The following is a 22,083-nucleotide window of genomic DNA, read 5'->3' on the forward strand; positions in this document are numbered from 1 at the left end:
CCCGGTCACCAGGTCTCAGCTCAGGCAGCTCCTCCTCCTCCAGAAGTTTCCCTGACCGGGCTTCGTCTGGGTTCCCTCACGTTCAACGTCAGCGAACACACGCAGGCCGAAACGGCGCCCTTGCCTCGCTCCTGGCTGGGTCTTTCCCGCGAGCTGGCCAGACGCAGCAGCCAGTGATGCCCCGCGTGACGGGGCCGCTTCAAGCCTCAGCGCCTACCTCCTGCTCCAGCTCCCGGCGTCTTACCTTCACGCTCTCCGCGAAAAGCCGTCTCGCACCTGCCCCACGCCTCCAGGAATCAACACCTGCGCACAGCACGGCCAAAACCACCCAACCACAGCCTCCTCCTTCCTCCTCTGCAGCCCGCCTTAAATACCCGGGCCCCGTGTTTGACTGCTGATTGGCTGCCTGACACCCCGCCCCTAGACGCGCAAGCGCAAAGAACTCCGGTCTTGGTAGTTCCCCGACGAAATGTGGGAAAAGACGGCTAAATGGAGCTCCATTTCCCAGGAGGCGCTGTGCCCCAGTGGTGGAAGCTTTGAATCAGGAGGCTCTTGATTGGCCATTGGGGAGACAAAAGTTTCCAAATCGCCAGGGAAACAGGCCCACTTACCTGTAACCCCGGGAACTATTTTTTGCCCGAGAATCTCAAACCACCTTGCTCTGCAATTGTTCCAAAGACTGGGGAGCGGGAGGTATTTGTACCCATTGTCTGCCTGTCATTCCCCAGATGGCACCAGTAAGTCCTGTTACACATATTCAGCACCTGCTGGATGCTTCACTTCTGCGCAGACTCTGTGGAAACCCTGGCTTACTGAGGCAGAAACTGTTGTTTCCCCAAAACAGGCCCGAGCTGGGCATGGAAAAGGCAAATGTGGGCTACAATCCTATTCAGGATCTCTGTCTAGGATTCCTTAAGTCCGGACCTTCTGCAGCCCCATGTCTGCACCAATAGCTGTAACTTCCCTATGGACATATCCCACAAGACAAAGCTCTTCCAGCACCCCCTCCCCAAACACCATTCCGCACCATGCTTCTGAGGGCTAGCTGAAGGGAGCCAGGGCCTCGCAAACGCTCAGGCGGGCATGTGAGAAAGCTCTTTACTGGGGGGTACAGCAAGGAGGAGCAAGGCCATCTCCCCCTACCTACCCCCACCCCTTCCTAGGGCCCTGGGGTGAGGGGGAGTCTCCCCCCCATTGGACCACCACTGTCTTTGGTACAATAAATAGAAAACAAAGGGGAGAGAGGGGGCCAAGGGTCCAGTACTTAGTGGGGAGGGTACGCCTAAACCCCTCTCCTTGACCCCCTGCCCCAGGCCCCAATCAGTGCAGCCCTCACCCACCCCAGCTGGGTAGCAGCAATTCCAGTCAAGGGGAGAGATGAGGATGGGAGCCCAGGGCCCCCAGATGGGGGGTATGGCTTCAGGAGGGGCCCCAGGGAAGGGGCAGGGTCATGAGCTGGCTGCCGTGCTCTGGGGTACACCACGGAGGCCCAAGCGAGGCCCCAGAGTGGCAGGGTCATCAGGGGGTGGGAGGGGTGGACGACCTCCTGTCATCCGAGTCCGGAGGGCTGAGGCAGCCGGGTGCTGGGGGGCAGGCGCTGGGTGAAATGGGGAGCAGTCCGGAGGGCCGCCCACCAGGCTCACATCCATCAGCTCCGGGGGTGGTGGTGAGGTTGGTGATGGAGGACGGCCAAGGCATCGGGGTTGGGGGGGTAACTGGGCCCCAGCCCCTGGCAGTGACGAGGCAGAGGCAGGGGCCTGATGTGTCTTGTGGGGCACATCACCTCCTGCCCAGGGGCGCATCGGCTGGGAGGGTGGGACCTAAAGGAGCAAAGAAACAGTGGGTGATGGAGACCCAGGTTCTGGAGTCCCAGATACTCCGCCACCCACCTCCAAAGGCCCTAAGGCCCCAGTACCTGGGGGCTGTTCATCTCACAGTCAGTGATGGGGGGCCCAGGGCCCCCACAATATCGGTTGCTGTAGCGGTAGGTCCTGTTATCACTGGAGGAGCCGCTGGAGCCTCCTGGAGGTGCCAGGGAAGGAGAAAAGAGGCCTTAGGTGAAGAGAGATGATAACTGGGTGTTTGGGTGGCTGAGTCTGGTTCATGGCCCAGGCCTTGGGCTTTGGGTTCTGCATTTATTTTAAAAAATCAGACACATCTTTGAGATTAGAGATCAGAGTTCAGTTTTAGGTGTTGGAGTCACAACGAACTGGAGGTCTGAGCACAAGGTCAGTTTCAGAGATCAGGTTAGGGCCAGCTGGAGATCTCCTGCCCCAATCTTTGGAGTTCAGATCACGCAGTTTCAAAGCTCTCCAGGGGTGGAAAACCTTTTTTCTGCCAAGGGCCATTTGGGTATTTATAACATCATTCCCGGGCCATACAAAATTATCAACTTAAAAATTAGCCTGCTATATTTGGTCAGGCTAATTTGGTGAGGCATGTGATGTTAGTTGGTATTGATCTTGTGGGCCTTATATGGCCCACAGGCTGGACGTTCCCCACGGCAGCAAGGCCCAATGGCAAGATCCCCAGACCAGGCCAAACCAGAGCTGCCCCCACATCTGTCCTACCCTATTGGGCATTGGGCACCCACCAGAGCTGGAGATGGAGCTGGCGGTGCTGGAAGAGGGGCAGGTGTCGAGGGGTGCGGGCGAGGTGGAGGCACTGCTGCCTGCCGGGCCCGTGTTGGTGGCCTCATCAGCCGTGCGGCGGAAGAAGCCATGCTGCAAAGCCCCCAATGGGCTGATGCGGGCGGCGGGCTCATACTCCAGCATGCGCAGCACCAGGTCCTGGAAGCGGAGGTAGTCGGCGGGGCTGTGGCCCGGCTCCCCCGCCCGCCGGCCCCCGGGCCCGCCCGTCTGCACGCCCAGCACCTCCTGCAGCCGCCGTGTCCCGGGGCCCTGGTAATCCTGGCAGGGAGGGGGTGGGAGGGGGGGCAAGAGAGTGGCCGTCAGTGGGCAGGAGGGGCAGGGAGACACACACGGGGAAACAGAGGCACGAGAGAGAAAGTGGAAAAGAGAAGCTAAGAAGAGTTGTGGGGTGGGTAGGAGAGAGAGGGTGGATTGGGGAGGAAGGAAAAGACAGACAAGGGGGAGAGGAAGGAAGGGAAAGACACAAGGGAGAGGAAGCAGGGAGAGAGGGAGCCCCAAGTGTGAGAGAGTGAGGGGCCACTGGGGTAGGAGGAGCGGCAAAGGGCAGGGGCCGCACCTTCCTGAGTTCTTTTGTCCTTCGTAGGGTCCAGCCACCCCCAGGCAGCCGTTCAAAGTACTTGCGGGCCTTGGGTGCCTGGTCTAGCATGGGGGCTGGTGGGATGCCCAGCACCTCCACAATCCGGTTCATCTGGTCCACCTGTGAGCATGTAGGCAGTCAGGGTAATCAGCCAGCCAGATTTCCACCCCTTCCAACACACCCCCTCCTCAGGAGCACACCTCATTGGAGCCACTGAAGAGGGGCTCTCCAGTGTGCATCTCCACCAGGATGCAGCCCAGGGACCACATGTCAATGGCCAGGTCATAGGGTGTGCCCAGCAGCACCTCAGGTGACCGGTAGAAGCGGCTCTGGATGTACTGGTAAATCTGAGGGAGGACAAAGGGCAATAGTCAGAGGTCTAAGCCTTGCCTACTAGTGCCACTGACACCCTCAAAGCCTTCGGCCCCAAAACTGGGGATGGGAGCTTAAACCTTGATGTTATCAGCACCAACTTTACAGGAGCCACTACCTCCACTTTACTCATCAGCCTCAGGAGTCTGCTGGCCTAGTCTGATCCCGATCTCCATTTGTAGGCCTGATTCTGGGCCCTTCTTAGTCACCAGTCAGAGTCTGGCAGTCTGCAAGCCCAGGCCCTACCCACCATCCCAATCCAGACCCTTTCCATGCCACCACCATTATTATCTCAAACAACTGTTTACAGGAAGCTGCAAAGCTGAAGCGCCCTTCCCCCCTTCCATCCCAGCTTGAAGAGCATAGGGTAAACAAAACTTAGCAAAGTGCCAACTAGGCTCAGAGCCAACCCAATTTCCCCTACCCACATCTGGCAGCCTCAAAACTGGCCCTGCCCCCAGGCTTCACTCTTTCCTTTCTCACTGGGCAGTATATATACACTGTGGCGCTTTCCTTTCCCCACTTCACACACGGGCCCAACTCTTCGTAGTACACACCAACACCCCATCCCAAGCTCTATCCCTCAGGCATCAGTCACTTCAGGATGCATCAGACAACCTCCTCCCAGCCTACAGTGGCCCCTTGACCTGCCCCGCCCCCATCCCGGCCACACCCACACCCACACCCCTAGTTCCGCCCCTGGGGCCGGGCCAGGCCCTACCCGCTGGCCAAGCTGGCAGGAGCTGCCGAAGTCCACGATCTTAATGGCACTGCGCTTGGGGTTGCAGAGCAGGATGTTCTCGGGCTTGAGGTCGCAGTGAATGATGCTAAGCTCGGGCGTGGCCAGGAAGAGAAGCGCCGTGCAGAGCTGCTGCGCCAGCTTCCGCGTCAGGTTCAGCGAGACGCCACGGAAGTGCGTGTTACGCAGGAGGTCATACAGGTTGTAGGAAAGCAGCTCGAACACCAGGCACAGGTGGTTCCTGAACATGAAGTGCCGCTTCAGGTGCACTGCCAGGTAGGGAATGAAAATAGGCAGATGAAGAAAACACTGAGGTTCAGAGAGGCCCAGTGGGCCTGGGGTACTTGGTGATCAAGGAAAGAGGCGGGAAGCAGATCTGTGTCTCTGCTCTGCTTCTTGAGCACTGGCCAAAGTGTGGTGTGCCCACAGGTCCCAGCTGCTAGTCAGGATGTTTTTCTATGGTCTATAACTTTAATCACACCAAGAAAAAAGACTGATTTTTTTTTAATTAAGAAAAGTGAATTCTTTTCAAGTCTCTTGTCAAACTGTCAAGATTAAACCAAAGAGAAAGTTTCCATTTGGTACTGACAGGTCTTTAATACCATTCTATACCGCCTCACTTAATAACATTGTTTTAGTCTCAGTTCTACTTTTTGTGTGTGTGGCAAAGGATACTCATTTTCCATTTACTGTGAGGATTTATATTTAAAGAAATATACTCTTTAAATCCTCTTGCGTTTTCTAAGAGGGACCAGTATAAGCAAGAGGGAAAAGACTGGCATAGATGTTAAGAGTAAAGGCTCTGGAGTCCACTGCCTGGTCAAATTACAGCTCTACTGAGTATAAACTCTGTGACCTTATCCAAGTGATAGCACCTGAATGCCTTGTTTCTTCATTTCCAGTCTGTGGGCAATGATGGCCCTTCCATGGGGCTGTAGTGAGGCAGACAAGAGCTAACTTATGTAAACTCTGACCAGCATTATCTTGTGAATAGGACAAAAACCATAAAAGTGACAGAAGAACCACTGATGTCAGGGAATTATAGACCAAACCCTGCCCTGAGGACACCAACCCCATCCTATAGTAAGGGTGATCCAACCCTAAGCAGCTCCAGATGCGTCAGGCCTTACCTATGTAGTACTTCATCTCTGTGTCATGCTGGTTCATCAGCTCCAGCAGCCGCAGCTCAATCTGGGCCTGGTTCAGGAAGGCCTTTTTGTTCTTGATGATCTTGATGGCCACCAGCTCCTGGGTCTGATGATCATAGGCTTTCACCACCTGCAGGGGCAGAGATGTCACAAAATGAGGGAAATGGGGGGACACAGCCAGGCATCACTGTTTTCCCTCCAGTCAAGGAGGCTAACCATTATCATTATCAATATTACTAACAGGAATTCGAAATTAAGTGCTCACCAACGATAAGGCACTAGTATAAACACTGGACATGAAATAACACAACCACCTCATGTGGAGAGTCCTGTTAATTGCAGTTTTTTAAAGAAAAGGAAACTGAGGCACAGGAAAACCAAGTGACTGGGCTGGGGTGAATGGCCCAACATAAAAGTTGAAGCCACTGAATCACAGACTGTGAATCAATATTAGTGGGTGCTCATGTCCCCCACTCTCTGGATCTGGATGGGGGTTGGGGCATCCCGCACCTGGCCAAAGGAGCCTTTGCCAATGAGGGAGTCAATCTCATAACGCTCCAGCCAGCGCTCGCCACTGCGCACTATGTAGTCATGGTTGTCATCGTCATAACCGTGGTTCAGGACCTTCTTCTCCTTCTTGGTGCTTGAGTCCTGAGATGGTGCCTGCTGGGCCCGCCGCTTCTTCTTCGCATAGTAGACCTGCCCAGCCAGCCAGCCAGGAGATGAGGACTGGTGAGTGACCTGTGCCAGCAGCCAGGACCCCTCAGCACCCAGCCTCAGTCCCCCACCCCCTGCCTACCTCATTGATGTGCTTGTAGGTCTTGATGAGGTCCACAGAGAGCTTGCGCAGCGGAGCCGTGGCCGCATCCCGGAAGGCCAAGGGAAGCCTCCGAGGCAAGAGCCGCACATCAGGCAATACCTGCTGGGTGGGGTCAGAGGTGGGCACTGAGGACAGGCCTTTCTTTACCTCCAGCCTCAAGGGGGAAAACTAGTAGGTGGCTGGCTCATCATTACCACATGCATATTTATTTGGTCACTGTCTGACAACCCCACTAGAAGAGAAAGTCTCCAGGGGCAGAGGCTTCGTCTTGTTCTTGCTGTATACCTCCAGTGCCTGAAGCAGGGTCTGGCACATAGTGGACAATCATTAAAGATTGGCTGAATGAATGCATGGTGAGCTATTTATTTACCCATGACCTTTCATCCCACACCTTTATGCTTTTCTGAACCTCAGGGAGAGAGATCATACAAAAAACCTAGGCTCTGCTCCTCCCAACCCTTCGGCTGAAGCCATCCATCTGGGTATCCCATCTTGAGGGTCCCCATCTTGCTTTAGCCACCCCCCCACCCCCCCCAGTTATTTCACCTCACGGGTCTGGATCTGGATCCAACACCCTGGACCTCCCACTCCAAGCTCTACATTTCAGAACCTTTATAATCTCTACCCTTGGAGATCTATACCCTGTACCCTAGACCCTGCTGGCTCCAAGACCCTTTAGGCTTCAGGCTCAACTTCCCTCCCCTTTCATGCCCTCCAGGTCTTTCTCTCTGGACTTTTCTTTTCTTAGTGAACAGTTATTGTTTACTATATGCCAGGCACTGTCCTCAGCATTTTACATGCATTTCATTAACTGGTTTAATCCTCACAACAACCCTGTGAGGATAGGTATCATTATTGGCCCCATTTTACAGAACAGAAAACTGAAACATGGAGAACCTAAGTAATTTTACCATCATGTCTGGATTTTAACCCAGGCCCTCCAAACCCTGGCTGTGCCAGAAACTCCTCTATTATATTCAATTCCCATGGAGCCTTCATGCCCCTGGGAGAAACTGTCCTGGGCAACCACACTATCTTTTGGCCCCAAGATCCTTCTATCCCCAGCCTCCCCCTACCCCAGGCAGGTGAGAAGCCAGCTGAACACAAACCTGTGTGTGCTCCTGGGGCCCCGGGAAGCCAGAGAAGGGACCATGGCCTGGTGGGACGGCCATGGTGGGCTCAGAGGTCCGCAGGGGAGCGAGGCCTGGAGCGGGAGCCCGGCCGGGGGGCGCCTTCTCGCATCCTGCACCTCGGCTGCCACCGCCGCTGAGACCTGAGAGCAGGCAGGAGGCAGGGGAACAACATGGAAAAAGGGGATGTGTGAGAAAGTGCCAGGCAGGAAAGAGGTGAACATCAGAGAGAAGGCAGGGCACAGAGGGCAGAGGAAAGGGTGCAACAAGGCAACAGGTAGGAATGAAGAGAGGGGACAGACAGAAGAGGTGGTGTGGGGGAAGTATAACAGAGCCCCTCAACAAATGATTACCAAACAAACGAGGTAGGAGGCATAAACAGGGGCATATGTGAAAGGAAGTGATTGGGAGTCAGGCAGGAATATGGACCAGGACAGAAAAGAACAGAAAGACCATTAATTGGGGGAGGGAAGAGAAAAAAATAGGAACCACAGACAGTATAGAAAGTAGGGTTGACTTTTCTTTCCATTTCCACTGGTGGCTCTCCCCAGGCCACCCTCACACAAGATCCTGCCCCCACCCCCAACCCCCTGCAGTCTTCCCTGAACATTGGGATCTTATCACAGCAAGGTTCCTCTGCTTCAAGATTACCCTTCCCAACAGATCCCCCAATCCAGAAGTCTAGGATCTCCCAAACCACATTCGAGTCCTCTGGGCCCCCACCAAACCATAGCAAAATCCTCTGCAGGCCTCTAAAACCACATCAGGGTCCTTGGGGACCTCACGATCACACTGTTATCTGAGAACCCCTATATAACAGAATCCTACCCCTATGGCATTCTGGTCCACCAGGGCACACCCTTCCCCAGGGATCTTCCCCATATTATGCCGAGACCTCTTCCCTATATCGTTTCCTGCCACACCAGGGACCACCCCTCCAGCTAGTTTCTCCATACCATATTCCAGTTCCCTGACATTATGCCAAGGTACCCCTTCCAATCAAGGCCCACTCCTCCTGATGGGAGCAAAAGGGAGGTGTCTCTTCTCCTGGTTTAGAGTGATCTTCCTTCTCTTCTCTATACTGGAGCATACCCACCTCCTCCCAATCCAATATTCCTACCAGGGCCATGTCTCCGGTCACTCTTCTGTCCACCAGGGTCAATCCACAACTGTGCCCATTCCTAGAAGGTCCTCATAGCCAAATCCCCCAAATATCAGAGTTCTTCCCTCTCCGAGTATCTGCCACACCAAAATCCTCTCCTCATGGGCCTTCCCTCAAGTCAGTCCCTTTCTCCTCTGCCAAAACTTGCTACCCCACGACCCCTCCTCTCTTGGAGCTCCCTCCTCCCGCCCCCCCCCCCCCCATACACACACAACAAACTCTTTCCCAGGGACCCTCCCACAGCAGGACGGTCTCTCCCAGCTGCCATCCCCTACCCGGGTCAGGGCTGGCACGGGGCCCACGGGGGGCTGGGGCGCGGTGGGGCCCCCAGTGGGGTGGGCGAGCAGCCAGCATGGCGGCAGTGGCGGCAGTGAGGAGACAGCCGCCTGTCCCGGGCCGACCGGCCCCGTCAAGCCCCGCGGCGGGGAGGGCAAGCGGGACAGGCGGCCCGGTGGGTGACAACAGCAGCCGCAGAGGGCGGGGGAAGGGAGAGGAGGGGACGAGGGTCAGCCCGGGGCAGGAAAAAGCAGGTGGACGGGGGAGGGGCGGGTTAACCCTCGACCCGCCGGCCCCGCCCCGCGCAGCCACCCGCCCCCAGGGACACCGGTGTCCCGCCTCCCATCCTGGAGGGCCACCTAGGCCAGCGGGCAGGCCTGAACTTGGCAGTCCACACCTGCCATGGCAACAACCGTGCCATTGGTCGCTGGGGCCAAGAGCTCAGCCAATCACAGCCCAGAGCAGCTGTTGCTAGGAGACAACGATGCGGCCGGCAGAGCCGAGCCCAAACAAAGGGCGGGAGCGGGGCCCCAGTACCCCCTCCCAGCCTCCCTCCCAGGACAGCTCCCTCGGGCTCATCCCCTTCCAGGAATCCGACTATGAATAGCTAGGCACTGCCTGCACCTGCCCACCGCCCCACTCCTCTCCTCCCTCGGCCTCCTGTCTCACGGCGTAGGGACAGGGCGGGTCCCGTACTATCCCCCTTACAGGAGCGCGAGCCGCGCCCCTCCATAGTCCCCTCGTTACCTGAGAGCGCGGACAAGGGGGCTCAAGCTGCTCGGGAAGCCCGAGCTCAGACCTGCCCACTGGCTGAAGACACCTTGCAGACGCGGCAGAGGCAGGGCCCTGATTACCCAGTAATGCAACCAGCAAAATGGCGACCACAACAAACCGGCCCCCCCAAGCCCCGGGCTCCGCCCCCACACCACCCATCTGCTCCCTCTCACGTGACCCACGGCATCACATCGCGCCTGCGCTCAGTGGCGCTTACCAGCACACATGCGCAGTGGGCTACCAACCCCGCCCAAGCGCCAAAATCCGGGTTAGGGCGGTGCAAAAGGCAGCTAAGAAAGGAGCATGCGCTGTGTGATCTGATGAGACTGTACCCCGACCACCACGCCAGTTAACCAAGGGCGTATATGGCCTGTTGTCAATAGAAGTCGCCAAGCAATCAGCAACAGACCCAGACTGGAAGGAAGAATGAGTCTTTTAATAGAAAAACACATGTATAACAGTAGCAACATAATCTCGCAATCCAGATGAAGCGATGGACTTCAGTTTTTCACCTTGGGGGGCGGCCTGTGAGAGGAAGGAGATGAGGGCCTGTCAGAGCTTGTCACCACTTTAGGGGCACTCCTAACAAGTACTGACCCGTGTGGCTCTGGGTGCAGGGACCAGAGATACTTGTCTTGGTGGAGTACGGGAACCCCCTGCTCACCTGTACACACCCACGACCACAGCGTGGTCTCTTTCATATGGCTCTAGAGTCAACTGCTCCTGGGGCTTCATGTTCTCCTGCTGCATCTTTTTCACTTCGGAGGCGAACACTGCCTCGGCAGACGCTGTGGAGTCAATGCAGTTGGCCTGCAAAGAAGAGAGGATTTGAAGTCTGCAGCAAGGCTTTGGGCTACTTACCCCTTTCTGTGCTCTTTAAATCAGAAGTACATGTTTTTATTGGAAACGGTGACACTCAGGTTTTGGAAATTTTCAATTTGGTCTGTATTTGGTACAGGTAGCCTTTAACAGAATCCTCTTACTCTAAAAGCCAGTGTTTAAATTTTACACTCAGCCCCCCTCTGCCCCCCACACACTTCCTCTTTAACAATAATAATGCAGCTGAGAATATGAAAACATGTAGCAAAAGACTAATAAGAAAATGGTGAATCTTGCTGAAGGGCACATGGCAGAGTTCTCTGTATTTCAAAATAAAACACTGTTAAAAATACGCCTAGCATTTATCTAGTATTTATTCTACATCAGGCTCTGTTCTAAACACTTGACATATATTGATAAATTTAGTCCTTATATAGACACTAAAAAATAGGACTAATATTTCTGTTTTACAAGCACATAGGTTAAGTAATTTGCCCAAAGTCACACAAGCTGGAATTCAAACTCAGATTGTCAGACTCAGCGATTATGCACTTGACCACTATGTTCTATTGCCTCTTTAAATGTCTAGTTTTGCAGACATTTTTTATCATGTGCTATTTGACTAGAATCAGGGGATGGCTTGTAGGGAGCTGGGTAGGGATAAAGGCTGAAAACAGACTAACTGAAATAGAGGGGATGAAGGCTCCCTTGTTTTGACTGGCTGCTTAGCAGTTAATGATAGAGAAGATACTAGTACTCCATCTTAGACTCCTCCAAGCCCCGCACCTTAATGGAAATCACAAAGTGTCCTCCATTACGTAGGAAAGTGTGGGCATTCAGGGCTACAATACGGGTCTGGTCTGGCTGGGCCACATCAGCAAAGATCACATCCACCATTGCTAGGAAGAAAGAAGTGGCAGTTAAAAGCTGGGTCCACTGGATCTTCCCAGTTCCTCCCATGGGGCCTACAGATTCCTGCCTCTAGTCTGATTTCCCCCTTTTGATCCCCCTTCCTCCATGGTGCTCCCAAGATGGGTCCAAAACCCACAATCACATCCTTCCTTCATGCCTCTCATAAACCATGGTTGCCACCTACTCTGTGGCCAGCCCTGGGCCAGGCATGGGGACCAGAGAGATGAGTTAGACCCAGATATTGCCCTTGAGACTCTCCCAGGTCTGAGGTGGGGGGACCGGGTGGAACAGACATGTCATCAAAAAGGCAAGAAAGCCCTGGCCGGTTTGGCTCAGCGGTTAGAGCGTCGGCCTGCGGTCCAGAGAGACCCGGGTTCGGTTCCCGCTAAGGGCATGTACCTTGGTTGCAGTTTGTCCCCGGCCCTGATTGGTCTTGTGGGTGGCAGCCACTCGATGTGTCCCTTTCACGTCGATGCTTCTCTCTCTCTCTCTCTCTCTCTCTCTCTCTCTCTCTCTCTCTCTCTCTTCCTCTCTTTCCCTCCCACTCTATCTGAACAAAAAATGGAAAAAAAAAAAGGCAAGGAAAATTGAGCACTTACAGGCGAGAGTACCTGCAGGATTGTCAGATGAAAACAAGATGTAAGTTCATGGAAAAAAATTCAGAAAGGAAACTCAGTAGAATGCAAAGTAATATTTTTAAGGCCATGTGATTAAAAAAAAATACAAAATTTTTTAAAATAGAAAGATGATGTAATGAAACTAACTTTTAAAAATTGGGAACAGCAGACATCCAGTTGTTTATATGTTACCTCAGAGGGTGATTTATGAAGCATTCTATCTTTACATTTTGCTTCTGATTTTTTAAAAAACAAAGTAATTGATATTCACAATGGGCTCCTCTGGGCCAGGACACACTCAGTTTGTGCTTTCTGGGTTATGCTCTCACCAGATGATGATGGGGACCTCTAAAGGAAGCTTTTATACATAAGCCGGGGCAGTGTAGAAGTGCCATATTTTAGAGGGAGGCAGAAGTACAGGGTGGCCTGGGGAGAGGGGCATGAGAACAGGGGAGAGGAGGCTGGCCCTCTGAAGGTGCCGGATATCTGAGACCCTGAAGCGGGACCACCATCTTAACCTCACCTGGCTCCCCTGACCCTTTTCAGTCCTGCAGACTCAAGAGGCCTACTCATGCACTCCAAGTCCATCCAAATCAGGGCTCTGGCTTCTTCCAGGAAACCTGGAGTGGCCTGTCCTACCCCACCTGGGCCAACCCCCAGACCCCTCACCAATGAGCATGCGGTATTTGTGTGGGTGCCGAGCATCTTCAATGACAGGAATAATGTTGGTCCTCTTCTTGGCCAAGTTAATGAGGTCACGGCCAGAGCGGTGGGAGAACTCAACTGCATAGACCAGACCGTCCTAAAATAAATCAAATAATTATAATTATATTAGTTCTCATGTATGGAGCACCTATTTTGGGCCCATATACTACATGCAGCATCTCTTCAAATCCCCAAATCAAAACTGTACCATTTAACAACTATTGTTATGTCCATTTTACGGATGAATAAACTGAGGTCCAGAGACATGAAGTTGCTGGCCGAGGTTTATTCACTCCCGCTTTCCCTGATCTGAAAGCCCAGACCCCCAATAAAGGCTTAAAACCAGGAAGCTGGGGCACAGAGATGAAATGATAACAGCTAAGAATATCTGCAATGGGCCAGGCTTTGCTCTAAGCACTTTACAGGAATTAACTCATTTATCTTCACAATGACCCTATTTTCCAGAGGGGTAAACCGAGGCTCAGAGAAGGCTGAAAGTCATGTCACTGTTAAATGGCTGCCCCAGAGCCTGGGTTTGCAGCCTAGTTATGCAGATGAGCTAGAGGTCATGACATGACATGCACAGGTACCCTCTGAATCAGGAGCCTGCACAGCCTGCCTCACAGGAAGTGCAGGCCCAGAAACTGAGATCTGTTCTTTCAAGAGAAATCAGATCTGATTTGTGAGGGCATAAATTTTTGTTTTGTTAATCCTCACCGAGGATATTTTTCCCTTTTTTTTTTTGTTAAGATAGAGTGGAGCCCTGGCCGGTTTGGCTCAGCGGTTAGAGCGTCGACCTGCGGTCCTGAGAGACCCGGGTTCGGTTCCCGCTAAGGGCGCGTGCCTCGGTTGCAGTTTGTCCCCGGCCCTGGTCAGTCGTGTGGGTGGCGGCCACTCGATGTGTTCCTTTCACATCGCTGTTTCTCTCTCTCTCTCTGTTCCTCTCTCTCTCTCCCACTCTACCTGAACAAAAAAATGGGAAAATGTCCTCGGGTGAGGATTAAAAAAAAGATAGAGTGGAAAGGAGGGGGAGAGAGAGACACATCAATTGGCTGCTTCCCACATGATCCCTTGGGGTCAGGGGTCAAACCTGCAACCCAGGTACGTGCCCTTGATCCAGAATCTAACCACTGAGCCAAATCGGCCAAGACGAGAGGTACACATTTTTTAAAAGGTTAACCAAATCAAGTAGTCTGTTATGTACTCAGGAGTCTGGTGTACAGTCAGTTCTGGGCCTGGCTAACAAAGGTCACCCAATGCCCAGGCCTTTCCCTCTGGGCCAGGAACTCAGGAGTGAAGCTGAATGAGGCTTTGGAGAGCAGGTAGTTCAAGCTGCTCCTCTGACTCACAGGCACTCTGAGGGGAAAGGCCTGGCTCCACGGCACGCAGTACAGGGAAGGAGCCGGGGCCTCTGACTCCAGCTTGGCAGAAGGGGCACCTTTCTCTCCTTCCCACCTCACCACCCGCCCTTACTCATATCCAACCCCACAACTCCATCCACTCACCGGGCCTACGATGTCAGAGACATGGGAGACGGTGGTGCCCGAGGCAGCCCCTAGGTAGAGCACCTTGGCCCCTGGCTTGATGTGGATCTGGTCCACACCGCCCAGGATTGCTGCCGCTAGCTTGGAGCGGAAGGGGTTCCAGGCACGGTACTCGATTTTGTCATCTCCCTCCTGGGCCAGAAGAGATGGGACGGTCAGTGCCAGACTCTTCTGCAAGCCCCCACTGCCCTTAACCTTAAGACCCTCAAAGGGACACAATCACTGTACAAGAAACAAATGTGGGTACGTATCAGTGACCATGACAGACGCAGTGTTTGCCCTATCACGGAAGTTACTGACTCATGGAAAAGGGGCAACGACAGACAATAAACACATACCAAACAATGGCAAGCTCTACGCATTCATTCCACACACATTTGCAGTGTTAGCACATGCAGTGTGCAGACCCTGTAACAGGCACTGGTGCTACACAGTGGATGAGACAAAGAGCCCTGCCCTGGAAGAATAAGTAGGCACTGAACTCACACACAGACAACACGGTAGCCAGTGACAGGTGCTAAGGAGAAAGGACCAAGCCAAGAAAGTAGACATGAAGCACAGGGAGTGGGGCTAGGGCGAGGTGACAATGAGAAAGGGTGGCCAAGGAAGAGCCAAGAAGCAGACCTGAAGGGGGTGAGGGGCCATTCAAGTTATCTGGAGGGGGAAGCTTATTCCAGCGACAGGAAAGGCAGCAGAAAAGCCCCAAGGTAGGAGTGCGCCTGGCCATAAAGAAGATGACGTGGGATAATAGGGCAGGGTCTTGGTGGTGAGGGCTGATTTTGACAGACAGGGTAGTGCAAGGTGGCACCTGACTAGAGATGCTGGTGATGAGAAGGAACCAGCCACACAGAGCTAGGAGAAGAATATTCCAGACAGAGGGAACAGCAAGGTCAGTGGGCCGGAAGACACTCAGTCAGGGGGACAGTGAGAGGAGGTGAGGCCAGGGAGTGGGAAGGGGAAGCCAGAACGTGTAGGGCCTTTCTAGAATATTAACGTGAAGGCTATGGGAGTCACAGAAGGCATTTGGGGAAGGGAGTCCACGACCTGACTTATGTGTTAAGATGATCCCCTCGCTGTCCCATGTAGGACACATGGGGAGACAGAGAGACCAGATTGCTGGTTACAACATCAGCTGGGGCCCTGGGGGTTTTGATAGGGGCCCAGGTCTCACCGAAATTGAGACTCTCTTCTCTCCATAAACTGATTCTCCAGGGACCAGATTCTTGGTGACTAGTGCATCTTCCTTTCCTCGACAAATGAAGACACCTGGGTGAGGGATCGGAGCAGCGGTGAGGACTCTGGGCCCCACTCCACCCCAACCTCAGCAGGTTCCCCGCCCTCCTTACTCACCCTCATGCCGATGAGGTTCCACCATCACATTTTTCCCCGACTGATTTCCTCTTTTTCCTCCCCGACCACGACCCCGGTTGCCACCAGACTGGAACCCACCCCCTACAAGGGAGAGACACAGTGAGAGAGGGAGACCCCATATTTCTTCCCTCTCCACTCCTCAAGCCCAGGGAAAGCCTCCTCCATCACATCTTCCCAAGCTCACTCACCTCTTCCTCCTCCTCCACCTCCTCCTCCTCCTCCTCGTCCACGACCCCTGAAGCCTCCACCACGACCTCGGCCCCCACCAAAGCCACCTCGGCCTCCACCAAAGCCGCCGCGGCCTCCACCTCGACCGCCACGGTCACCAAAGCCCCCTCGGCCACCAAAGCCACCCCCACGGGGGCTGAAACCTGTGGTGGAAACAGAAACGTGAATCAGGACAATGAAGCTGGAAAAGTTACTACTATACCTCACAATTCCACTCAGGAAAGAAAATGGAGAAATGTGCACCAAGAGGCATGTCCACAGCAGCAGAAAAACCAGGACTAATTCAAACATCCACAGGCACAATGGACCAAAAAAATGGGGCAATATTCACAATCAAAATGGAAAGGACCTATGGTTACCTGCCAAAGGTAGATAAACCTTAGAATCAAAATGCTAAGTGACAAAGCAAGCCCAAGGAACCCACATCCAACATAATATCCCTTTTATAAAGTTCAGCAACTGAAATGAAACAATGCTATACTGTGTTGATATATGTTGTAACCCTTGTCCCACCCCCACCCCAAAAGAGGCAAGGGCATGATAAATGCAAAACTCATGAGTTTGGGTAATGGGAGGTAGAACTTATGTGTTAGGATAGGGGAGGGGTAAATAGGTAGATGTAGGTTACTGTCAATATTCTGTGCTTTTTTTTTCTCTTTTATTGATTTGAGAGAGAGAGGAAGGGAGAGGGAGATAGAAACATCGATGAGAGAGAACATCGATTGGCTGCCTCCTTCGTGCCCCCCACTGGCGATCAGGCCCACAACCTGGGCATGTGCCCTGACCGGGAATTGAACCAGCAACCTCTTGGTGCATGGGTCCATGCTCAAACCCCTGAGCCACACCGGCTGGACAATACTCTGTTCTTCTTGGTTGGATGGCAGATTCATAGAATTCATCCTATTTTCAATAGTAATTTGTCTACAGAACACTGTGTCTGCGAGCATGCATGTGCACAGGTGCGCACCGGAGCAGTAGGGTCCCCCGGCGCCTGGAAACACCTTCCTATGCCTGACCTTGTGTCTGGAACAAAAGCGCCAACAACCAGAGGGGAGCGCGGTGTGCTGCCTTTCCTGCTAACTGATCTCCTGCTTCCACGACTGCGAAACTCTGCCGGCTCAGGGGAAAAAAGAAGAAAATAACAAATTGTACTTTATGGATGGGCAACAGTTCATAAGCAGTTTAGGGCTTGTTGATAAGATTGAATGTGTAAGGAAAAAAAAAAGATTCAGAGACTTCATTTTCATCCCTTCAGGATAGTATAAACGTTCTTCCCTTCACTGAGCACAAAACAATGTTGGAAGCAGACAGGCTTCTCCTGGTGCTAACAGATTCAATGTCTGACTTTTGACCTTGCAAAAGCTCTTCACGAATTATAAAACAATAGTGTGATTAGTGCTGATTTAAAATGATCTGACTTGAGCCCTGTCCGGTTTGGCTCAGCGGTTAGAGCGTCGGCCCGCGGACCGGAGAGTCCTGGGTTTGGTTCCACTGGGGGCATGTGCCTTGGTTGTGGTTTGTCCCTGGCCCGGTTGGGGTTGTGTGGGTGGCAACCGGTCGATGTGTCTCTCTCACATTGATATTTCTCTCTCTCTTTCTTCCTCTCTCCCTTCTGCTCTATCTGAAGATAAATGCAAAGAGTGTCCTTGGGTGAGGATAAAAAATAAATTAAAAATAAATAAATAAAATAATCTGACTTGAGCCTGGCTGGCTGGCTCAATCCCAGTGGGGCCGTGCAGGAGGCAGCTAATCGATGTATCTTTCTCACATGGATGTTTCTCTCTCTCTCCCTTTCTTAAAAAAAAAACAAACTTAAAATGACCTGATTTGATTGATGTCAACTATTCAATAGCATAGTTGCTAAAGTTTTTGTAAAGGTGTGTTACATTCATATCCTATGAAAGCTTGATGCATCTTAATGGCATTACAGTTGAAAATGTACAACTTTTTAATAGCCATTCCTAATTGATCCGCAACAATTAACAGTTTCAAAACTCCTACACATAACCAAGAGTGCTTTATCTTTTCTCTTACATGCCCTCTACAGATTACTGTTCACATGGCAGCCAGTGGTGCCCTTTTAAAAACAGGGCATCATTGCCCTGGCCAGTTTGGCTCAGCGGTTAGAGCGTCGGCCTGCGGTCCAGAGAGACCAGGGTTAGGTTCCCAGTAAGGGCATGTACCTTGGTTGCAGTTTGTCCCCGGCCCTGGTTGGGTCGTGTGGGTGACAGCCACTTGATGTGTCCCTTTCACGTCGATGTTTCTCTCTCTCTCTCTCTCTCCCCCTCCCGCTCTATCTGAACAAAAAATGGAAAAATGTCCTCGGGCCCTGGCCGGTTTGGCTCAGCGGTTAGAGCCTCGGCCTGCTGTCCAGAGAGACCTGGGTTCGGTTCCCGCTAAGGGCATATACCTCGGTTGCAGTTTGTCCCCGGCCCTGGTTGGTTGTGCGGGTGGCAGCCACTCGATATGTTCCTTTCACATCGATGTTTCTCTCTCTCTCTCTGTTCCTCTCTCTCCCTCCCACTCTACCTGAACAAAAAATGGAAAAATGTCCTCGGGTGAGGATTAAAAAAAAAGAAAAAGAAAAATGTCCTCAGGTGAGGATTAAAAACAACAACAACAAAAAAACAGGGCATCAAGGTGCCTCGTTAGTGCAGTAGGTAGTACGTCAGTCATAAAAACAGGGCATCACTGGCCAGTTTGACTCAGCGGTTAGAGCGTCGGCCTGCAGTACAAAGAGACCGGGGTTTGGTTCCCACTAAGGGCATGTACCTTGGATGCAGTTTGTCCCCAGCCCTGGTTGGTCATGCGGGTGGCAACCACTCGATGTGTCCCTTTCACGTCGATGTTTCTCTGTCTCTTCCTCTCTCTCCCTGCCACTCTACCTGAACAAAAAATGGAAAATGTCCTCCAGTGATGATAAAAAAAAATACACACACAAAAAAACAGGGCATCAGATCTCATCAGTCTCCTTCCCAAATCTCTTCAGTGATTTTCCATCACATTCAAATAGAACCCAAGTTCCTTTCTCTGGCTCCCAAAGCCCTAAAGCAGTGGATCTCACCTTTGGCTAATCCCTGGAACCTAGATATTTTAATAGTCTTGGGTGGGAGCCTGGGAGTGGGAGCTTTTTAAAGTTGTCCAGGTTAGCCTCATGTGCAGCTCAAACTGAGATCCACCTTCCTAGGACCCTGCCTTCTGCTGACATTTCAAGCTCACTCTTGGGGTCACCACACTCTTCTTCCCCAAGAACTCACTCTCCAGCTTCTCAATTTTTAACATCTGCTATTCCCACTGCCTGGATCCTGTGAACATCTGCTTGGCTCACTCACTCCTTCAAGGCACTCAGGTTTCTCATTAAATTTTCCTTCCTCAAAAGGGCCTTCTCTGGCTACCTGACCTTTACCCCATTTCTTTTTCTTCCTATCAATTACTATCCATGGAATTTTAAAACATTGATTGATTTTAGAGAAAGAGAGGAAGGGAGAGGGGGAGAGAGAGAGAGAGAGAGAGAGAGAGAGAGAGAGAAACATTGATTTGTTGTCCACTTATTTATGCATTCATTGGTTGATTCTTGTATGTGCCCTGACTGGGATCAAACCCACAACCTTGGCGAATGGCGAATGGGAATGGCGCTCTAACCATCCGAGCTGCTCAGCCAAGGCCTCATCCATGGCATTCTTCACATTATTTCTTCCTGCCTCCCCCACTAGAATCCAGCTCCATAGGACAGGGGTTGTTTTGGTCACCACTGTATCTCCAGCACCTTGCATAACGCCTGGCACGAAGTATGGGCTCGAGAAATATTAAGTACACCATCTACTGATGACTCTTAAACCTCTGGGTTCTGCCTCATGGAGAAAGTAGCCACTCTGTTCATTCAAGAAGCAGGTGATCAGATGGTGACCAGAGCCCTGGTTCCTCCCCTCAAGCAGTTCATGTATCCCATACAGGGAGATGGCCACACCATCTGCAAACCTAGAGAGTCAAGAAGATTCAGGAAGTCTTAAAAACATCTGTAAGACAGAGATATGGAGATAACACAGTGCTCACTTCATAGACTTGAAAAGATTAAATGACTTAATACACACATAGCACTTATTACACTGCCTAGCACATCGTTTGAATATTATTATTCAAACTCAAGGTAATGAGTCCCCTCTCCTTCTTAGGCGAGATATCACTAGACCTAAGTGACTCTCAACCCAGGCCTGACAGAACAGACACCTGGAAAGTAGGGGCATGGCATAGAGTACAGCAAGCATGAGAGTGAACTTCCAGTCCCAGATACTTAAAACCTATCTCAATCCATTTCAAGTTCTGGGGCTCTTTTTAAAAATGTACTGAAAATACACATTCCGCACAAAAACTTCTAGAAATTTTGGTGGGGGGAATTGATAGGCAACCCAGTGAAAAATTGCTCTCCTCCTATAGCCATCCCCACTTCAAAAATGGCAACTCCATCCTTCCAGTCACACATGCCAAAACCCTTAGTTATCCCTTGACTCCTCTCTCTCACAACCACACACAAGCTGTTGGCTCTGTCTTTAAAATCGATTCCCAAATCATAACAATTTGTCAAACAGGTTGACTGCTCCTGCCCTGGTCCAGGTCACATCAACTCCTAGTAGATTACAGCAACCAACTTTCTACTGATGTGTCTGCTTCGGCTCTTGCTCCTGTTACATTTTTTACACACAGAAGAGGATCCATTAAAAAAAAGAAGTGTCAATCAAGTCTGATTGACATCATGTCACTATTCAGATCCCCAAACATGAAGATAACTTGGGAGGGGACATGGATCCACAAATCCCCCTCACCAGATGACCCCATCTCTCCACAGGCTGAGAGGAAACAAAACAAAACAAAAAGACCTGTTCGGGGAAAACAGATGCTTTAGGTCACAGTGGGAGACATCCTGAACTAAAGTGGAACGCGCTGAAGGATGGGGTACACAGCCTGACTGAGGAAGAACTGAGACACCAGGGATAAGGATCCTAATTTCATTTCCCTTGACAAGAAATATAAAGATAACAAATAGAGCCAAATATAAATTAGATAACAAATATAAATATAACAATACTATTATATCTCAGGCACTGTGCTATTTTTTTTCAGCTTTGAGATATAATTGACATATAACACGGTGTAAGTTTAAAGTGTATACAACCTGTTGATTTGACACACATATATTGCAAAATGATACCACCCAGTGCTATTTTTTTCTTAACACGGTCTTACTAAACTATAACTGGGTGCCATTTTACTGAGGAGAAAACAGAGGCTCAGAGAGGTAAAGCCACTTGCCCAAGGTCACACAGTAAGTTAAGAAGCAGAGCCAGGATGGAAACTTTGAACTGAGGCTCTTGTGCTGTCAAAGCCAGGGCTCTCAGTATTCTACCATGAGGGAGGTGGGGTGGGTTCATTAGCATCTGGAGGAAAATCTAATAAATAGAAGTACTCATGCCCTGTGACTATCTCCCTCCCCTACCCCACGCTAATCCTATCCCGGGCTTGGGAAGTTTCATCTCACCGTGGACTTGAGAATCACTAGGCCCACGATCTCCACTCCATCCTCAGGGACCCGCCCCCCTGGGAAAGTAGAGAGCGGGAACGTGGGCCATAGGGCCACTTACAACCAAGCCTGGAGTCCTCATCGTGCCCGGCCCTCTCCGAGAAGACAGTGGTTTGGGGGCTAAGGGGATGCGGGCAGCGGCGACAAACGGGGGCCTCCTAGACTCAGGTCCCGGAGAATCTATGCCTCCGAACCAAGACTGATTCCCCAAATCCACGCCCACAGAACACAACCTCGGTCGCCTGGACCTAAGCTCTGGGTCAGTTAACACCGACTGCCGTCCCGGTCCAATATCCAAGAACCTAATGAAGACCTCAATTAGACGAGTATCAGTTCAGGACCCCCAATCCCAGGCCAAAGACTCTCGACACACGACCGTGACCTCCGAAGCCAGTGACAAACCTCCAGACCCAAACCCTAGGCTTGGGATCGCCCATAGGGCAGAACCAAGACCCTCTCCCTCACGAAACCGAACCAGGACTCCCTCCCCACACTGGACCCGGGTCTCAGAACCCCTGTCCCCAGGCCAAGGCCCTGCACGCCAATTCCTAACGGGCTCCAGTCCCTGACCTCCGACCCCAACCTCGCCCTGTACCTGGCTTCATGGCGAGAGCGGAGGTGCTCGGCTCAGGATTCTGCAGCCTCCGGAAACCCACGAGTCCG

General features: G+C 52.0%; 2 protein-coding genes across 5 annotated transcripts; both read right to left on the bottom strand.

The window, feature by feature from the left end:
- Positions 1–1,084: 1,084 nt before the first annotated feature.
- DYRK1B (dual specificity tyrosine phosphorylation regulated kinase 1B) lies at positions 1,085–9,798 on the bottom strand. 4 transcript variants are annotated; one of them, XM_036274184.1, is made up of 11 exons: positions 9,623–9,798; positions 7,417–7,580; positions 6,287–6,406; positions 5,998–6,186; positions 5,470–5,617; positions 4,322–4,608; positions 3,429–3,575; positions 3,208–3,348; positions 2,594–2,909; positions 1,916–2,022; positions 1,085–1,820 (listed from the first exon to the last, which is right to left on the bottom strand). In XM_036274184.1, exons 2-11 carry the CDS (start codon positions 7,477–7,479, stop codon positions 1,449–1,451), a joined length of 1,890 nt encoding a protein of 629 aa, XP_036130077.1. In that variant the 5' UTR covers positions 7,480–7,580; positions 9,623–9,798; the 3' UTR covers positions 1,085–1,448. The 4 variants fall into 4 exon arrangements, with proteins under 4 accessions (XP_036130077.1, XP_036130078.1, XP_036130075.1 ...); XM_036274185.1 differs by having other exon boundaries at positions 1,086–1,820; positions 2,594–2,789; positions 9,623–9,764; XM_036274182.1 differs by lacking the exon at positions 9,623–9,798 and adding an exon at positions 8,875–8,912 and having other exon boundaries at positions 1,086–1,820.
- Positions 9,799–10,063: 265 nt separating this feature from the next.
- FBL (fibrillarin) lies at positions 10,064–22,083 on the bottom strand. Its single transcript, XM_036274618.1, has 9 exons — positions 22,016–22,083; positions 15,806–15,988; positions 15,597–15,698; positions 15,418–15,512; positions 14,208–14,378; positions 12,667–12,799; positions 11,255–11,367; positions 10,314–10,459; positions 10,064–10,174 (listed from the first exon to the last, which is right to left on the bottom strand). The coding sequence occupies exons 1-9, from the start codon at positions 22,023–22,025 to the stop codon at positions 10,150–10,152; spliced, it is 978 nt and encodes a 325-aa protein (XP_036130511.1). The 5' UTR covers positions 22,026–22,083; the 3' UTR covers positions 10,064–10,149.

The sequence above is a fragment of the Molossus molossus genome, unplaced genomic scaffold (assembly GCF_014108415.1).
Source record: "Molossus molossus isolate mMolMol1 unplaced genomic scaffold, mMolMol1.p scaffold_m16_p_21, whole genome shotgun sequence".
NCBI classification, from domain to species: Eukaryota; Metazoa; Chordata; class Mammalia; order Chiroptera; family Molossidae; genus Molossus; species Molossus molossus.